Source organism: Porcisia hertigi, chromosome 32, assembly GCF_017918235.1.
Source record: "Porcisia hertigi strain C119 chromosome 32, whole genome shotgun sequence".
Lineage (NCBI taxonomy): Eukaryota > Euglenozoa > Kinetoplastea > Trypanosomatida > Trypanosomatidae > Porcisia > Porcisia hertigi.
The window spans coordinates 519,769-537,778 of record NC_090591.1 but is presented as its reverse complement, the minus strand read 5'-3'; the positions used below and the strand labels follow the sequence as shown (position 1 = coordinate 537,778).

The window sequence follows — 18,010 nt, the reverse complement described above, 5'->3', positions numbered from 1 at the left end:
CGCGTTCATAGACGTGTTCAGTGCGCGTGTATGGGTAGCGAATGCGAGGTTACGCGGCGATTGAGGTTAGACGCGTACGTTATTTTTTGTTGTGGTGTGCCGGATATCACGATGCGTGATATCGTTCGTAAGTGAAACAAAGCGGAACGAGTAGGGAGAGAGCAAGTGGCTGAAGTGGGGGGGGGGGGGGGGGAAGTGCTCAACAGATAGGGGGGCGAAAGCGGGCCCTGTCGTCTGGAAACGCTACATGGGAAGGAAAAGGCGTCTCTTACACCTCGACTTTCATTTTAGCCCATGGCACGCAACGTTTCTGTGGTTGTTGTTGTTTTTTCCATTTCCACAGGTTGCCCATTCATACAGTAATGCGTCACAGATGCGGTAAGGGACGAAGCCGTAAAGGGGAGGGGAGGCGCACAGCGCCGGGAGTTGTACGAATCATGTGAGAAGGACGGTTCGATGGCACGACCTCCCCTTTCTCCCCCATCCCCGATAAAAAGAGGCAGACAAAGTAAAACCCGCCAGCTTCGATGCCTTTTGCAACTGACGCGGAAACAACAGCGAACGATACACGCCCCTAATACAGCAGCCTCACTTCATTGAAACACAGCAAGTACGCCTGTTGTGTACCCGGTCACAGGGAATCCCCTGGTGGAGCGTCGCTACTCCTCCATGATATTCTTGAATTCACCTGCAAGGCCCTCCGCATAGGAAAACTGCCTTTGCACCTGCCAATCTTCACCGTAGCTCTCCAGGAGATAACGCTCTGGCGGCACGAGAAACCCATCGCCCAAAGAGGCTGTTTTGGCACAGAATGGAAGCTCCTCAAGCTCCGTGGCGAAGGGTTTGTGGCGGTAACGATACATGTGGTGCTTGCGCGCGTCAGCACCTTCGTAGAAGGAGGCTGCCCAAATAAACAATCCGTTCTCGTGCACAAGCGCGTCATCGCTGGCCTCAGCGTTTCCTCCGGAAGCGCTGTGTGTGACGGGAGGGTAGTAGAGATTGATGTCGATGCGAGTGCCGGTGGCTATGTGCTGCACGCGCAGCTCCAACCCCTTTTCAACAGCGCCGCAAATGTCGAAGACGACAAACGTCTGCGTTGATGCCAAGGCGTGAAGAAGTCTATAGACGCGCATCTGCGCAGCGCTCAAGGCTGTTGGAGGAAAGGAGGAGAGAGCAGAGAGACCAGAATCCGGCAGCTCGTCGGTGTCTCTTACCGGTTCCGCGATATCTGTGAAGAAAATGCCAAGGTCGACGTCCTCATCATACGGAATAAAGCATCCATCGCGACGTGCACCCAAGGCTGTGCCGCAGGCGAGGAAAAAACGAATATTCTGTGATCTTAGCACCTCTCGCACCGCCAGCAGTGCTTTTTGAAAGGCGAGTTGTTTAGTGATGGCAGCGGCCTGCCCAGCAAAGCGCTGTCGCACATATACCTCGAAGTCGTTTGTTGCGTGAATAGAGGCGGTGTTCACACCAACGTGTGACACTGTCGCATTGGCCTCCGTCAAGGACGGCGTTACGCCCACACGAAAAGCGACTAAGCTTCGGGGAACACGAATGGTTCCCCACTCATTCCCTTCCACTAATGGAAGAGAACCAGCTGCCACGACTGAGCCTGACGTTGGCGACGCGACACATTCCCGGGTAGGCTGCTGACAGTGCCCGTCTATAGAATTCACCAAACGAGCGAACAGGACTTCTTGGACAGAGACATCTGCGCATCGCAAGTATGCCTCGTATGCAGCGTCCAGGTCGGTGATGCCACTGAGCGCCTCTACCCCCTCTCCCGAGACGGGTGCCTTCACGTCGGACGCATACCCCTTCCGCACCGGCTCCGAGAATCGATCTAGCCACTCTAACAGCGCGGTACGCCGAAGTTCAAAAAAGGTGAGAGAGGTACCGTCAACCACTTCAAGGGCAGACTGATCACTCGGCCCGTGCAGCGTCGGGGCAACGGTGACCGGTGACGCAGCCGCCTTGACCGGGAAAGTGGTAGACTTTGCCACACGAGGATCGTCATTTGGGGTAACTTTTTGCGTGCCGATTGCTGCAGCGCATATGCGACACTCGCTCTGGTGTAAGTGTGGTCGAAATGTGGCTTGGGCAGCCCTTTTCCACACGTGAGTGTTGCGCTGCATCGGCCGTCGACGATGGTTTCACTCGTGTGGTGATGAAGGGGCACCGACTGCGCCCAGCACTGCACAGGACCCGCACGTACGCCTACCCCCTCTTACAGTCGATTTATCGTTAGTGGTGCTCGGAAACAAGAGCGGGCGCTGTGTGCGTGTATGTGTGTGTGTGTGTGGGGGGGGGGGGTCGTCGCCTCTTACACACCGTCATATCAGTGGTACTTGGAAGCTTTGTAATTCACTGGATCGCGAAGGCCGAGCGCCGTGCTCCGCCCCCCCAAAAAAAACATAAACAGGGGGACGGCGGTGGTGGAGGGAGAAAAGGAAGGTTACATCAGATCATTGTGAAGAGACCTCCCCCCCCCTCCCCCCGAGAGGCCGCAGCGCTCTCGAGAGCGGGGAAAACCACGTGTTTCTGCCTCCTCCAGTGCAAATCGAAGAGAACGTTAGAGTACAGTGTTATCACAGGCTGCTGATGTTCATATTGAGGGGTTTCAACTGAACAACGACCGTTGGGCTAGTAAGAGCATTGAGGCGCTGAGCACTTCGATCGTAGGCGAGGTACAGTTCTTTCTTTTTTGACCAGACCGTGGGAGGATCCGCCATTCGCTTGGGTATCGCTGTCGTTCCGGGTTCACTAGTAGTGAGACCCCTTCCACTGCGAGTCGGGCTTTTTCTTAACTGTGACCACACAAAAAAAAAAAAACGTGTGTGTGCGTGTGTTTGTGTCAAAGGGGAGAAGTTTGCGTTGGATCACGACGAGTGTAGTACGACTAAAGGAGGAAAAAAGAGGCCACGAGGACCTTCTACGCACACACACACACACACACACATACACACCCACACATACAAAGGACATCCCTCCCAACAAAAATAAAGGAGGACACACACCTACCCAAACACATAGAGAGCCACACCCTCTAGCCACCGCCACAACCGCACAGCGCCTCTCAGCGAGATGAGCCAAGACACACATATTCCACACTGCAGTCACTTCCTGCCGCTCCTCGTGTTTTTGTTTGTTTACACGTGCCAGAGTTCTGCCGAGACGGTGGCGCCGACGTTCATGACGCGCATTAACTGCGTCTGGGCGGTTGAGGCGATCAGCTTTCGCGTGCGTAAATCTTGGCGGTACAGTTGCTCCAACAGGGGAACGTGAAGCATCCACTCTTCACCCTTGAGTGAGCGAAGCGGATCATTCTGCGGAAAGCCCAGAAACATGCGCGGCGGCAGGCCAGCGACATGAGCCACCTCGCTTTGCAGACGGCGCACCACCCATTGTCCAGTTCGACTTGTCTGATCCCCGAGAGGCACAAGGTAGCCGATCTCGCCCATGTTTGTGACGTAGATTGCGACGCTGCTAGACTGCGCCGAGGCAGCGTGGAGTCGCATCATCTTGATGGGCGAACCGCCGGACAGGCGGTACTCGCCCGTAACACTCAGCAACGATTCCAGTACTTTGGGCGCCTTGCCAGCCTCCTTCAGAACACGCGGCTTGTAGCTCATGCCAATCAGATTACGCGCATCGTCGGCGACCAGGAGACCAAAGCGCGTGTCGTGGTACAGCATGTCTTGCGAAACAACAGAAATGTTGTGTGTGTCACGCCCGAGAATGGTAATGGAGTGCATATCCTCGCTGTACCGCGCGAAGAGAACCGAGTTGAACATGTCTCCAATAACAAGGTAGTCGCGGAAAGCTTGCAAGCACGTGACATAGGCCCCAGCATACAAGATCGCCATTGTCTCCATGGCCTTCTTGTTTGCGTGATAGCGGTACACACGCACAGTGCCACCCACAGCGACTGCGACGCAATCCTCGTTCACCCTCGCAATGGCCGTGACAGGCCCTTTCATCGGCTCGTCGTGCAAGGTGCGCAGCTGCTGCATTCCTTGTCCACCCTGCTGTGACGTCACGAGCAGCAGCACTCGTCCGCGAGTGGTGACATCCTCGCCAAGTGGGTACGCGGTTGCCAGTGCGCACACCGGCGCCGTTGCAGCCCGGTTCCCCGCGTCCATCGTTGTGTCACGGGTCACTTGCATCAGTGTCGCAGAGAGCACCTTCTCGTTCGGATCCAGCACAAGGCGATCCATGCATTGCCAGTCCGGTGTAGAGAAGAAGAGAACCTCGTAGCGCCCATTCGTTGGCACAGGTGCCCCAGAAGTAACGGACAGGGGAGGCAGCGAGACGGGCTCTACCACATGCGGCACACGATTCCCTTCCTCGTCTTCGATCATGCGCAGCTGCACATCAAAAGGAGCCCGTTTCGGGGAGAATGGCTGCGGCCGAGACGACACGACGAAGCACCCGTGCGCTGCGGGGGAGTAGATGACCTGGTGAGGCGTACACCCAAGGCGCACCCGCTCGAGCCACCACCCGCTGCTCCCGAGGAGCTCGCCGAACGGCTGCATGGTGGCAAAGTGCACAAACCCCTCTCCACAGTAAACGAAGCCGCCATGCACATGGCGCGAGTGGAACGGCGCGAAGCCGCGCACGGCGTTCATGGCGTGATGCCGGGTACAAACAAGCTGATTGGTGCCGGCATGATACACGAGGAACACCGGTGTCTGGCCGCAGACGTAGATGCCCTTGTGCCGCCCCTGGAGGTTATGGAATGGCACTAGTCGCTCACTGCAGTGACGCATCTGCTGCGTAACACTCGCCAAATGCGCCCGCTCTTCTTGTAGCCGCCTCTTGCGAGCCTCGATAGATTCCACGATGTCCACCTCTGGTGCCACGTCGAGGATGTGGTGGATGAGCTTCAAACACCGTCGGGGACCGTTGGCGTCGGCAGGAATGACTCGGTAAGTTACTAGCTCACCAGATGACAAGATCATCACCAAAGTTGCCTCAGTTGGAGCAGTTGCGACGGCAGTGTCCTCATGTTGGTCGAATACGGAAAGGTGCGTGATGGTCGGCAGCGGCTCTGCATTCAATCGCTCGCGCAGCTTCACTGCTGGTGTCTCGACCCCCTCTACCGCAAAGGGCGGCAAGAGAGCAAAGTTGGGGAAACTCGACGCCTGCTGGACAACTTTCGGGGTTTGGAGTGTGTACATTACGAGATCCATATTTTGCACCACCAGCAGCATTTGCCGACGCTGCGGGGGCTTCCTCGTTGCCGCACCCCACCACGCGACGGTCGTAACCTTCTCTAGGAGAAGGGTGGCGGTTGACATTGCTTTGGCGTCCTCCAGGCCAAACGACAACAGCTGCCCATCTGTGAAGCGAACCAAGACGCAACGCAGTTCAGGGACCAGTAGCGCAGAAAGCGCCACGTTTGCTGCGGCGCCTTGGCTGCTGGCGCGCTGTATCGCCGGCAGTGTCTGGAACTCGGTACTACTCAGGCGACGCTTGCCGTCCATTGAAAGAAGTCGCAACTCCGTCTCTGTGACCTGGAGCAGACCTGGCATCCAGTCGAGATGCGCTGCATAAACGGTGCGGGCAGACACACTGAGAGCAGCGCCGCGCACCTGCTGCACCGAGTCACTGCGCACTGCGAAAAGAATCGAGAAATTTGAGCCGCTAATGAGCAAATGCGGGTGGTGTGCGGCGCCGGCGGTGGGCGGCGGTGGTGCTTTCTCCTGGCCTCCAGCGTCCCCAGATTCCCGAGGTCGCTTGCGGGCATCGACGTTGGCATGTTCAAGGAAAAAGACGGAAACGGCGTTAAGCTCCTCCTGCCGCACCACGCGGCTCCGAATCGACCGTCGCAAGATCGACAGACTTCCCGCTGAGCCGCTGCCGGTGCACAGAGCAATGTCCATCACTGCTTTTTTCTGCGCCGCCGTCATGATCGGCTCCGCCTCGAGTTCCACGCTGCGGTAGAGATCAGCGTAAGGGGAGGCCTCGACGGACGGATCGAGTGTGTCGTTTCCAGTTCCCGCTGTGGTGGTAGTGTCCACAATATCAGCATCCCGCACGGGGCCAATACCGACAAACTTCTGCAGCACCTTACACGGATCCTGCGAAGTGCTGGTGATGAGGCGCGAGTCACCGTTCAGAGACCCGAGAAAAAAACGTGTTGCATCGATGGCGGCGTACGAAGAGCAAAAGCAGCCGGTCATAACGATTTCGGCACTGATGTTACTAACCGAGTAGCCGTGGCTTTGCAAGTGCACCTCCACAACGGTCCCCTCCTCCTCTGTCACAAGCAAAAGGCGTTGATCCTCATCTCGCGGGGTAGCAGCTGTGGCAGCACCCACCATAGATGTCCCCTCCGTCATCGCCACCTGTGAGAGGAGGACAGTCGACGCGTTCGCAAAGTTCAGGTTCACCTTTACCAGATCGGTCGATGATGCCTGCGAGGCGCTGCGCCACTGCAGGGCCTCATAGCTCACCGCCGAAGACTTTAGATTGCGCGCCTGTTCCTCACCGATGGCGTTGACGAATACGCCGTAGCCGCTCTTTGTGCTGACGTGCACCACCATATTCCGACTCACGCAGAGTACAGCGGACGGCACATCCTGGAAGGCTGGAAGCGGCGTCACGCTCGTTACATCGTACGGCAAACCGTCGACTTCGCTGAGAGAGAGCATGTGGGGCGCTGTGGAGTTCGCCAGTGTGATTTTCATCCACTCGATGGAGCAGGTCAACATGTGCGACTCGACGGTCTTGCTGCGCCACTCCAGCAACTTGACCCGTCCGGCCCACGTCGGCTGCCGCTCGAACAGAAACGCCAAGAGCGGCTCGCCGGCGGATTCAACAAACTGAACGTCACGAATGTTTCGAAGGGCAGTCTTGACAGCCTGGAGGCGCCAGTGCGTTACGGTGCCGATGCGCAGCAGCAGCGAGGTGCCCCCAGGAGCGGAGGGCGGTTCTCCGGACACCTTAGAGCAACCGCCCTCTGGGGCCGCGTTCAGAAGACCCTCCGTCCCTTCACTGAGTGCCCCGGCCTCTTTCCGCTCGATTGGCGGGCTGTCGTCCTCGCCATCGTCGTCCTCGTCTCCCCAGGCGTTGAGCGCGACGGTTGGCTTTGGCGCCAATGTCGTCGCGGAACCAGATGTCGTTGTCATGGCGGCCTCCTCGTCACCTACGAAGGCAGCCGATCCACTGGCAGCTATCGGCACGTTCGCCGCGGCCTTTTCCGCTTGCGCCTCCGCCATCGCCCGCTGATTAATCATCTCCAGCACGGGGAAAAAGAAAAGGTCGCTCCGCTTCGCTAGGACGGCAACATAGGTGCCCGTTTCATCCACCCGCAGCATCGCGTTCAGCGGACAACGATCGAGGCTGAGCTGACGGTCATCTAGCTGCACGAGGGCAACCGTGTCGAACTGAGTCGTGATGGGGTTGTACTGCATGAAGGATACGTGGAAGTCATCGAAGAGAAGCACCAGAATGTCGGCAGCCGCGCGAAAAGGGTGGCATGCTGCTGCCCCCAGCGGAGGCGCGTGCAGAGACACCTCCGCCACATGTCCAAGCTGGTCGACCGGTGGCAGCCCTGTAGCGGCGCGGCCGTGAGACGCACGCTTTACGCGATACAAGGTGAGATGATTCTGGCGAATAGCCACCACCTCCTTCTCCTTCTGCGCTGCCAGCGAGTCAGGCAGGAAATACCCCGACACCGTGTGTGTGACCACTGATGCTGGCAGCAGTGGTGCTACGGCTGTGTGGAGCATTATGACCAAGCGTGAGTGTGGTTGGTGGGTGGGCTGGGAAAGAGGGGCCCCGAGGAAGCTATCGCGGCTGCTGTGGTCAAACAAACAAAAAAGATCCCGCTCGGGCGATAACTGGGAAGGACGGGATTCCAGTATTCAAAGATGCTGGTGGGCTGAAACGGGCTCAAGAAACCCACGAAGAAACGTGGCGCTGTCGCGCTTAAAACACCCCACGGCAGCGGCCAAAAAAAAAACTAATAATTAAAAAAAGATGATTCTTTTTTGTTTTTTCGTGTGTGTGTGTGTGCGTGTATAAATGCTGCGTGCTCCCCGAAGCCGCTCACGGTTAACGTGCGCTATACTCTGTGCTGGGGATCACAGAGAAGACAGCAAAATACGAAAAAGCTGAAAAACAAACCGTGGAAAAGAGACGAGAGCACACCGTCAGTTTGGAGATCGTAAGAGACGTGAAGGGGGTCGAACATGCATGTGGACATTGGAAAAAAGTTGTCATCTTCAGAGTGATGCGTCAATCTAAGCAGGCAGGGACCCAGTGTACGCTGCAACTGACGTTGTTCACACGGTGTTCGCAGCCTAGGTGCCGCGAAAGACATAAAGAATAGGGAGGGTGGGTGGAGGGGGAGGGACGAACAAACAAACAAACAAAAAGGAACACAGGTTGCATCCACGACGGTATTCGCCCTTTCCTCCCCTTCTCCTTGCCCACCTGCGATTATTGGAATTCCGTCAGTGACGCGCTTCGCCACGCCGTCTTTCCTCCCCTCCCTTCAACCCCCTCCTCTCCCCACATCGATTTGCGGTTTCTATCGTCTCCCGTTAACGGCAGACGCCCTCAGTGGTGTTTTGAGCAAACAAAGATACCGAGCAAATAACTCAACAACTGACGCGACGAGCACAGCATCAAACGAAGAGCAAGGGAAACATTACAAAGTGAAAAAGAGCATGCAAAAACAAACAAACAACAAAAAAAAAAGCGCCCTGCTCACCGTCAAAATTGGCGTACAGGCAGACAGAAAAATAATACACGGCCGCAATTTACACAATCGTTGAGCAAAAAGCTCTCGAGGCCTTAAGCGTAAAGGTCTTCTAGGGTTCTGAGGAGGCACACCAAAGCCCGACTGTCGTTAGATCCGCAGCGGTCCAGGAGTTCCCGGTAGTGGGGCTTGAAGGTGTGCAACATGATATACTTTAGCGCCACCGAGTTGCTCGAAGCGAGCCTGTAGAGTGCCATTAAGATCATGTTGAAGGATGGCTCTGGCAGCTGCTCTTGGCTACGGTTCCGTAGGCTGCACAGCAGCAATGTCGCGAGCCGCAGTGCATAGTGATCGTCGGCTTGGTTCATCATCTCGCGCTTCAGAGAAGGAGTCGAAGTGATGACGCTGCTGAGCGCCAGATTCAAGGACAGACAAGCAGCCGTGTATACAACAGTACTACTGCTGTCTATGAGGCCGAGGCCAACAATGGAAACCCAGGCATCGCGGTAGCGCTTTTCACTAAGGACTAGGGCACCGTGGGCGCTGCAGGCAAAGTTGCATACCAGCCGAAGAAGTGCCACCCGACCATCGGGTAGCAGGCGAGGAAAGTCGCGCGCCGCGAGGACTAAAATCGACATCAATTTTGTGTGAAAGACACACGGGATGAGACACAGTTTATGCAGGACCGCAATCCGGAGCCCGTTGAAGATAGGGCCCCACGTGGTGATGGGGTTATGCAAAAGCGATTCAGTGACCATCTCCACGTAGTTTAGCACCAGTTTTGGTGCTATGCAGTCTGCGCCCTCCATCAGCGCGCTTGCCATCTCCTCAAGGAGCGCCAATGCAGCGGGTTTGATAGCTTTTTCATTTATGAGTCTATTGATATACGGGCGGAGGCCCACGAGCAGTTGCCGGGCCAAATCACGGTCGTTGACGCGAAATAGCACTGCGGCGGTCGGCGGCAACTTCATGACCCCACAGGCTGTCGAGCTGCTCAATTGCATATTAAGACTGCGCTGTCGCTCCGAAGTACGGGAGCGTAACTGCCGCGCAACAGCGCTCTGCATCCCCAGAGTGGTGATAGTCATGGCCTCCGCGACGGCAGCGCCGACCTCCGTATTGAGGAGATCGTCTACAGTACTGAAGAGATACTTGGGGATACTGGCGCTCTCACCTAGCAAAAACTGCGTTGCTTCTAGGGAAAAGTGGTGGCAGTTGTACCGAATTGGGTGATAGTCGTGGATCTGATTCCTGTGAACAGCCCGCACGGCGACCCACCGAAGAAACTCCGTGACGGTCTTCCTCGTGACGCCGAGAGAATGCGTGCGGTACATGTTGCCAAAGCGCGTGCGTCCCGCTGCGGATACCCCTATGCCACCCTCGAAGTACACCTCTATGCCGTAGCAGACAAGGCCAGAGTGGTACACACCTGGTGTCTGTATCCCAACGAGGCTCTCTCCATACTCCTTGAGATACCCAGATGAGAGGTCATAGGCGTGCAGCTTCACTTCCATGTCTCGGGGGGTAGGTGAGCACTGTTCGAGCAAGAAACTCTCCCCGTCGCGCACGGCGGCAGCAGGGACCGACGCGTCATTCGGTGGCTGCAGCGCCGTGTTTTGCTTCGTGGACCGGTTCCCCGTAGCTTTGACAGGGGGTGATCCTGCGGAAGCCTGCGCATCCAGAGGGACACACAAAAATGATGACTGACATGCCGGGCGCGGCGTCCTTAGAGGGGAGCAAAGCAACAGTTCCGTCGTCACCAGCGGTGGGGACGGTGTTATCTGCTGCGCTTCCTCGTGTGTCTTCACCGGGGCGTCTTCGTGGGCGGAGAGGTGGAGCCGCTTTTCACGCCACTTGCATAGTGAAATGCGGACCGCCTTGGAGGGCAGAAGCACACTCTCGGACTCCTGCAGCAAATCGGGGTTCTTGACCGCTTCGGAAAAGGATGTATTCACCGTGGTGCTGGTTCGCTCCGCTGCGTTATTCATAGTGGTTGTGTATGCGTGAATTAGGGGGGGGGGGAGGGGGGGGGGGCGAGATGTGCTGAATATATATATATATATATATTTGATCTTATTCGTCGAGCACGGCGCGTCTCGACGTCCTCTTTTGATCCGTCTTCCCAGAAAGGCTCCTGCTGTGAAGCGCGTGGACCACACGCGCGCAGCAATGTGGGGAAGCACAAAACCTCATTAGGTCGACCCAGGATGCGCCGCCAAGGAGAGGGATGGGAGAGCGCGCCGCACGGACACACCGCTCGACCAAAAAAAAAAAGAGGGAGGAGATGAGTTACCAAGGGTCGGTAAATCAAGAACATAAAAACAAAAGCTAAAAATGAACCGGGCAAACATCATGTTTTTGTTCTTTTGCTGTTGACGTGTGCGCGCGTGTGTGCGGGCCTGTATAGGCCAAGGCGGGACTCGTACACTGTGAAAGTGCTTAGAGTCAAGTGAGTGCGCCCAGTACCTCAGAAATCCAACGCCGTCTTGTTTTTCTTTTTCCCCAGCGCTACCGCAAAATAAAAAAAAAATATTTGAGTTCGGTAACACACGTGAGCGCACAGTACCCGAGAAAAAAAAAAGAGGCGAATGTATACACAGAAGACGCACTCCTCGTGTGGCTGTGTTGAGGGTGCAGCGATCAGCAGAGAAAAACTCGAAACCATACACACGGGGAAATGGGAACCAGACCAAAAACAGATGTGACAAAACTAATGAAATACATGAACATTCATGCCGAGGCTAACACGCTTACCTCCAACACCACACAACAGAGTCCTGAAGCGTTTGTGTTTTTTTTTTCTTCATCCCCAACACTTACTTCTTCCTTTGCTGGAAACGGTTCCAATATCATCGTCACACACCCTAACCATGGATACTAGCGAGACAGGGGTAGGGTGGTGGTGTTCATAGGTAGAAGACGAGAGAGGTGGGGGGGAAGAGGAGGAGGAGGAGGAAAAAAAAAACAGAGATTCATAATGCTCTACATCGATTTTACAACCTCGCTCGTTAAATGTGGACACACACACACACACAAAACGATTCACGCGTCAGCGGGGTGGGGCAGAGTGAGAAGCCCAACGACGACGACATGGACTGTGCGTAGGAGAGCCCTAGAAACAGCTCGCGCGATGTTTGAGTAAGCGAATTTGACCGTGGAAAGAAAAAAAAACAATACACGTGGCCCCAGTCTAAACATCCGTATTGGCCCTCACCTCATGAAGGAAAAAATATTTTTAAAAAATCATGGTAAGGAAGCAAACAAAAAAGAAAAAAACAAATGACAAGAGTCTCCTCTCCTATGCAACCATGTCAATGCCCTTGTCGATAAGCTCATCCGCAGCAAAGTCGTTCCGTATTTCCATGTCAAGGAGTGTTTCACGCACTTTACGGCGGTGCAACGCCTGCTGGTCATGATTGTAGCGCAACCCACTGACAGCGCTGCGCCTCGTCTCCACAAATTTGTCCGCCTTTGCATGCCGCGTAGCACTTTGGTGGTAAACTTTGCTCATTTTCGCCTTGTGTTGACGGGAAGCCGCCTCTTTTTTCCACGATGTAATGAGCTCATGCGTCCTCTGCACCTCAACGAAGATGCTCATTGCCTTTTCACGCTCCCGCTCACGCGCTTTTTGTTTCCGGTGTTGCTTCTCCTCAATCGCGTGTTCGCTCTGAGATTGCATCTTGCTCCATTCTCGTCGAAGCGCTGCGCGTGATTCCTCGTGTTTTCGGTCAGTCTGAAGCCGTTCTTCGAGCTCGGCGATCACACCGATAGATTTATGGTACTTGAGCATGTGCTCCAGCGTCCCGAGGGCGGGAACAGCCTCCATTTCTTCATCAATGGCGCGGGCCTGCTCATATCGCTTGGACATGGAGTGTAGATGCAGTTCTGCCACTCGATGAATGGCTGCTAGCTCGCGCCTATTGTTAAGCTCCGCGAGCTCAACAAAATGAGCAGTGGCATGCAGGTTACGCGACATGGGAGAGGAGGATGAGGTCAAAGGAGGAAAAGGGGTGTTGAGCCCTGCCACGGAGGCGTCCCGAGCCAGCTTTTGCCTCTTTCCATTGATTTGCTTGAGTGCTCCCTTGCTGTACCGGGAAAGCTTCTTTTTGGTGGCGGCAAGCTCCTTCTCCTCCACGCTCAGCACCCCCTGCGAACGCGGAAAGTACGGTTGCGGGATGGTGGTCGGAGGCGGTAAGGCAAACTTCGGTTTCCGGGGATGTGCCAGCATCTCGAGAATCTTGTACGACCTCAACTCGCCGGTCGAGTGCCCAGTCTCGACTTTCTCCCCCACGCCAGGCACGATCTCGGCGGCGGCGGCTATGCTGCCACCGCCGTTGGCCGCCTCGCTGCGTGTGCTAGAGGCAGCGTGCCCATAGGGCAGCGGGGTGTGGGAGTTTCCAGCAGGACTCAACGGTGTGGCGGTCTTAGCCGTGCCAGACACGCTAACCTCGGCCATGTCGGTTTCAGCGACCGCCGCGCTGGCTGGGCCGACCTGCCGCACCAGTGGCGCAGGCGCAGGCAGGGGAGGTGGCGGCTTCACCATGCCACGCTCATCGATGTGCAGTCCGTCGTCGCTCTCAGTGTCTGTGTCCATACTCGCGGCGGCGTTCTCTAGTTGCATCTCCGTAAAGCGCGGGCACGGCGCGGCACTGAGCAATATGCGGGACCGCTTCTCCCATAACTCATCCACGTTACCTTCTGCTATCAGCTTCAGCTTGGCGCCCAGCAAGGTGCGAAAGGTGCCTTGGCGGCTTCGTTCGCACATGGTGTACCGCACGAGCAAGACTTGCTCCTCTTCGTCCCCAGTTTTAGCCAACATACCTTTAGGCATGTAGAGCAAGTTTTCTGGGAGAATCCCATACAAGTCGCACGCCAACATTGCAGCCTTTCCATCGAAACCAAAAAAATTGACGTAGATGCTATCCTCTACGCCTTTGGTGTTCATTGTAAGATGACCAATTGCCTTTATTGTCGATGAAAACCAGGGAGAGGCGAGAGAGAGAGTTGTGAATTACTGCGTGGATGGGAGGGGAGGGGGAAGGGGATGCGGCAAGGTCTGCCAAAGTGGGGACGGGACGGGGGCGAGGCAGTGACTGCTCGACCCGCTACTTGTTAGTGCCTTTCTTGCTCGCGTTGCGCTGTCAGTGGGTGAACAGGTATTAAAAAAAAATAGCGGTTAAATTCGTGTGAGTCGCCTGAACAGTTATCTGAGAGAGAGACCAAGGGGAGGAGGAGGAGGAGGGGGGGGGGGGGCGCAGAAGAATAAGCGGCGGTATCTGTGAAGAAAGTGAGGGCAAACACATACACAACATTTTCCTGTGAGCGGTGCCACAGAAGCGTTGAGGTCGATCCTTTCACAGTCCCTCTTCTCTGAGTGCTGAGAAGCCAGGGATCCTCAAGAGGAGAAAACAACAAAAAAAAGGGTGGGCAATTTTCTCCCTCTTCATCTACGCGGTCGCATCTCTTGTGTGTGTGTGTGTGTCCACATCAGCTAGGTGGCCCCCGCAAAGAGAAGTTGTGCACAGCGGGGAGCAAAAAAAAACAGAAAAACCAAAACAAGGGTTTCTGAAAGCGCCACACCAGCAGCATCCACGGTTAAAGGCCGCCCACACAAGTTGAGTCCTGGTGGCGTGAGGAGCGGCGCGAGCGGCACTTTACTTGGAGGGGCAGTCCAGACACCAGCCAGATAGGGTTTGGTTGGAGTTACAGGTACTGTCGTCGTCGCTCGAAACAACATAATACTCTCTCACTGTATTCTCGCGCTGCCTCTCTTGGGGCCCTTCCGCCAACACTGTGTACGAAGCGGTGGGTGACGAGACTACTACCGTGGGCATCTCTAGAAATGAGTGCTCCCTGTCAACTCGAGATCGTTTTGGTGCTGTTCCCTCCGCCTCCTCACCGCCATCGCAGTCGGCACAGAAGGCGCAGCTCCGAGGTGATCCACCGCCGTTGAGAAAGCTGCAACGTGGACACCTCCAACCTCCACCGTCCTGCTTCTCCAAAATACTCTGCGGGATGCAGTCAGGCACGTTGTCATCGTCCACCTCGGTTTGTCTATCGCATTCACGGAAGGAAGCGCCGGCGTCCAGCTGCGGCACCAAAGGCTGCGAGCTTACTTTGGCTGGCGGTGCCGTGAGCTGTTCCCGCATAAGGCGTCTCTCTGCCGCGTCCGCGAGAATTCGGCGCAGCGCGTCGCGCGTCGGTGTGACGCTATCGGGTGTAACGCACTGGTGGAGGTGACCACTGCCGAGTCGCTGACCTTCACCCGGGAACCCTGCTTTGGGCGTTGATGCTGAGATGCTTGTACCGTGTGTGGGTGCAGCCTTGGTGATGAGTTGTGTGACATGACGACCGTGCGTACCGATCTGACCACGTCCTCCGGCGTCTGCGCCACCTAGTCGATAACCCGTGGCTTTGCGACGACTACGGGGCGTTGCAGCTGTGCCAGCCCCGCTAACGGCTCGACCCCGCGGATGCGTGATGGGACGGCGGGTCGCCAATGTCTGGGGCATATCTGGGTAGAGCTGTTTGCCCTGCTGAATCATTGCCACCTCTAACGCTTCGCACTCCTTCACCAGGTCGTAATAGAGATTCCAGAAGGACCGATCGTGCTTCGAGTGCACACAGTGGGTGAACTCATGCAAAGCAGTGCAAAGCACTTCATGGAATGGCAAAAACTCGTTTTTTTTGCCCGGAATTCGGAAGCGAATACACACTTCGCTGCCAGCGTTCACATTTAGTCCAAGCAGGGAGGCCCCTCTCGGGTAAAACTCCTTGATGAGGCCGACGCGCCACCCCCGGCGTGGAAGCAGCACACGAGCACGCTGCAAAAGATGGTCCATGTACGATTGCGCAACATCGTCGTGCTGCCAGCCGAGGGTCGATGAAGACCCTATAAAAGGGAGCTGGGCCAAAAATGCAGAGGACATCTCTGTCGTCACAACGCCACGCAGAGATGTGCTTGAGTGTTCCTCAAGGGCGCCCCAAACCCCCCACCCCCTGGAAAAAAAAATGTGTTTGTCAAACACCAGCGTAATTACTGGATTCGAGTGAGAAAACTCTGTATCTGTCGCTCAACCGGGCAGCAGGAGGAGCAAGTGATGACGAACCCCACGGGGTAGCAGGAGGGGTGGAGGGAAGGAGGGCGACACGCCTTCACGGATGTCAACAAAAGACGAAATAGACGAGATTTACTCTTATTACCATGGAGAGAGGAGATAGAGGTGACACAGAAGTGAGCTGTTCCCTCGAATCCTACCCAGGCCGAGGCTGCCTGCCAAATTTTAATCATGCAGCGTAGTGCAAGAGAAGCACACGGCTATCATCTCTGGAGTCCCTCTACAGGGCTGCGTATCCACGCAAAGGACACCCCCTCTAACAGGGTTCTTTGATTCGCTCTTTGAATCCAGCATGTGAAGATACACGAGGAGAGAGAGCCCAATGCTCGCGAAAAATGGGAGAATGTCATGATGTTAGGAGCGGCGCTGCTCCCCCCCCCCTCCCGTCCATGCACTTCACACCCATCTGGCTTACAGGACCACTCCGGGCGGTGTGTAACCCCCGGCAGAACAGCAAAAAAAAAACAGCACCAAATAGAAAGGAACGCGCCCCCTTCCCCCCTCACCCAAAACAAGCAAGGAAAAATAGAAATCCTGCGCGCTCCTCACTGTCATCACAAAGACCAGACCAGCAGAACATGGCGAGGGGCAAAGGCGTTCGGACTTTGGGGTACCTGAACACACGCCCCCTTTCCAAATTCATTGCCCGATCTGTTCGTTACCAAACTCGTCCCTCATGTTCTGCGCGTACCACCACTCCATGCCCGGGGGAATTACCGTGGTGTTCCGCACGTAGTCAAAAAACTGACCGGGAACGGTAACGTATGCCTCAGCAGAGGGGAAGTTGGGCGGCCAGAGGTGTCGCTGGGACATTGCCACTGAGCTCGCAACAAACTCTGGCCCGATCGTGTGATGAAAGATGGTTCTGCCCATCAAATGATCCAGTTCGTGCATGAGGCAGCGTGCCCGCATGCCGTCTAAGACCTGCACTTTCTGGTTGCCGTGCTCGTCGTACCCGCTGCACGTGATGCGCTGCGGACGTACGACCCACGCCGTGGCTGTGCCACATGAGATACAGTTCTCCCACATGCCATACATGGGCGCCACCGCATTTCGATCGGCATAGCCGGGCACTGAAGGGTTGACCCACACCTCGTACTCCTTTTCAGCTGGGTTGCTCTTGATCAGAATCACAGCCGCGTCCCAGTGCGCCTTGGGGGCACTAAACGACACGCAGTGCAGGTCCGTCGCCAGTTGATTCAACTCCATCAGGTTAGACATGAACAGCGGGGAGAGGATCTGCGACGTCGGCACGGGCATGACGGGTCTAGTCATCGAGCGGTGGGGGTAGCATGCCACCCGCCTGAGTGCCTGCGACTCCTTTTCGATGTTTTCCTCAACGGCTTTCTTCAAGCTGGGCGTCGACGACGTCGAGACAGACAGAGGCTCGGCGCCGTCGCGGAGGAGCCTGGTGCCACCGCACACGAGGCGACGCCACAGTACGCAGCGATGCATATCACCGGTGCAGTATCGCTTCGATGAAACTGAGGCCGCCCGATCGGCATGTACAAAATTCAATTAGAGAGGGGTAAAGATCCTCTGCCGAGGTCACTGTGCTCTCTGTGTGCCGATTTTCGGCTGACTGCTACAGTGCCTAATATCACAAGAGCGTTGTTACCCACGAGGAGAATGTCACACAAGCTGGCACTGATGACGCACCCCCTCCCCGCCCCCATTCCCCCCTACACACACAGACCAGGGCAAGAAGTCGGGAAGCCTGTCCCCTCAACCACAAGGCGAAGAAGAGCGGGTGGTGTTGAAGGGCGCGTGATGATATTCAAACTTTATAGGCTGTGAGGCGCGAGGGGGTAAAAAGGCGTAATGAGGGGTAGAGCAAAAAAAAAACGTTGGGGATGGGATGAGGGGGGGGGGGGACCGAGTAGAATATGGGGAGAAAGAGTGCTTGAACAGCTCGGAAGGAAAAAGGGCGGGGCATCGAATAAATATACATATATATATATATATATATATATCCATCTTGTAACGAACACGCCATACTCCGTGGACGTGCCCCATACACAGTCGAGGATGTGCCGAGGAGCTACTGCGCTGTTTTCGGTGACCCGCAGTGGAGAACGGAGTTACAAACACAATGCGGTAAGGAGCCCGGTGGATTTCGTCCTCTACTGAATGACACAACCTCTTACGTTACTCTGAACAACTTACTGTGTGATCTATT

At 55.9% G+C, this 18,010-nt stretch overlaps 6 protein-coding genes across 6 annotated transcripts; all 6 read right to left on the bottom strand.

Annotated features, from left to right (window-relative positions):
- Positions 1-659: 659 nt before the first annotated feature.
- JKF63_02497 (uncharacterized protein) lies at positions 660-2,138 on the bottom strand (the record flags this gene model as incomplete). Its single annotated transcript, XM_067898522.1, has 1 exon — positions 660-2,138. One exon carries the CDS (start codon positions 2,136-2,138, stop codon positions 660-662), a length of 1,479 nt encoding a protein of 492 aa, XP_067754679.1.
- Positions 2,139-3,152: 1,014 nt separating this feature from the next.
- On the bottom strand, positions 3,153-7,739 carry JKF63_02496 (uncharacterized protein; the record flags this gene model as incomplete). Its single annotated transcript, XM_067898521.1, has 1 exon — positions 3,153-7,739. The coding sequence occupies one exon, from the start codon at positions 7,737-7,739 to the stop codon at positions 3,153-3,155; it is 4,587 nt and encodes a 1,528-aa protein (XP_067754678.1).
- Positions 7,740-8,808: 1,069 nt separating this feature from the next.
- On the bottom strand, positions 8,809-10,701 carry JKF63_02495 (uncharacterized protein; the record flags this gene model as incomplete). Its single annotated transcript, XM_067898520.1, has 1 exon — positions 8,809-10,701. The coding sequence occupies one exon, from the start codon at positions 10,699-10,701 to the stop codon at positions 8,809-8,811; it is 1,893 nt and encodes a 630-aa protein (XP_067754677.1).
- Positions 10,702-12,011: 1,310 nt separating this feature from the next.
- On the bottom strand, positions 12,012-13,658 carry JKF63_02494 (uncharacterized protein; the record flags this gene model as incomplete). The annotated part of the gene is made up of 1 exon (XM_067898519.1): positions 12,012-13,658. One exon carries the CDS (start codon positions 13,656-13,658, stop codon positions 12,012-12,014), a length of 1,647 nt encoding a protein of 548 aa, XP_067754676.1.
- A 709-nt stretch (positions 13,659-14,367) lies between these two features.
- JKF63_02493 (uncharacterized protein) lies at positions 14,368-15,642 on the bottom strand (the record flags this gene model as incomplete). Its single annotated transcript, XM_067898518.1, has 1 exon — positions 14,368-15,642. The coding sequence occupies one exon, from the start codon at positions 15,640-15,642 to the stop codon at positions 14,368-14,370; it is 1,275 nt and encodes a 424-aa protein (XP_067754675.1).
- An 828-nt stretch (positions 15,643-16,470) lies between these two features.
- On the bottom strand, positions 16,471-17,286 carry JKF63_02492 (uncharacterized protein; the record flags this gene model as incomplete). Its single annotated transcript, XM_067898517.1, has 1 exon — positions 16,471-17,286. The coding sequence occupies one exon, from the start codon at positions 17,284-17,286 to the stop codon at positions 16,471-16,473; it is 816 nt and encodes a 271-aa protein (XP_067754674.1).
- Between the last annotated feature and the right edge of the window lie 724 nt (positions 17,287-18,010).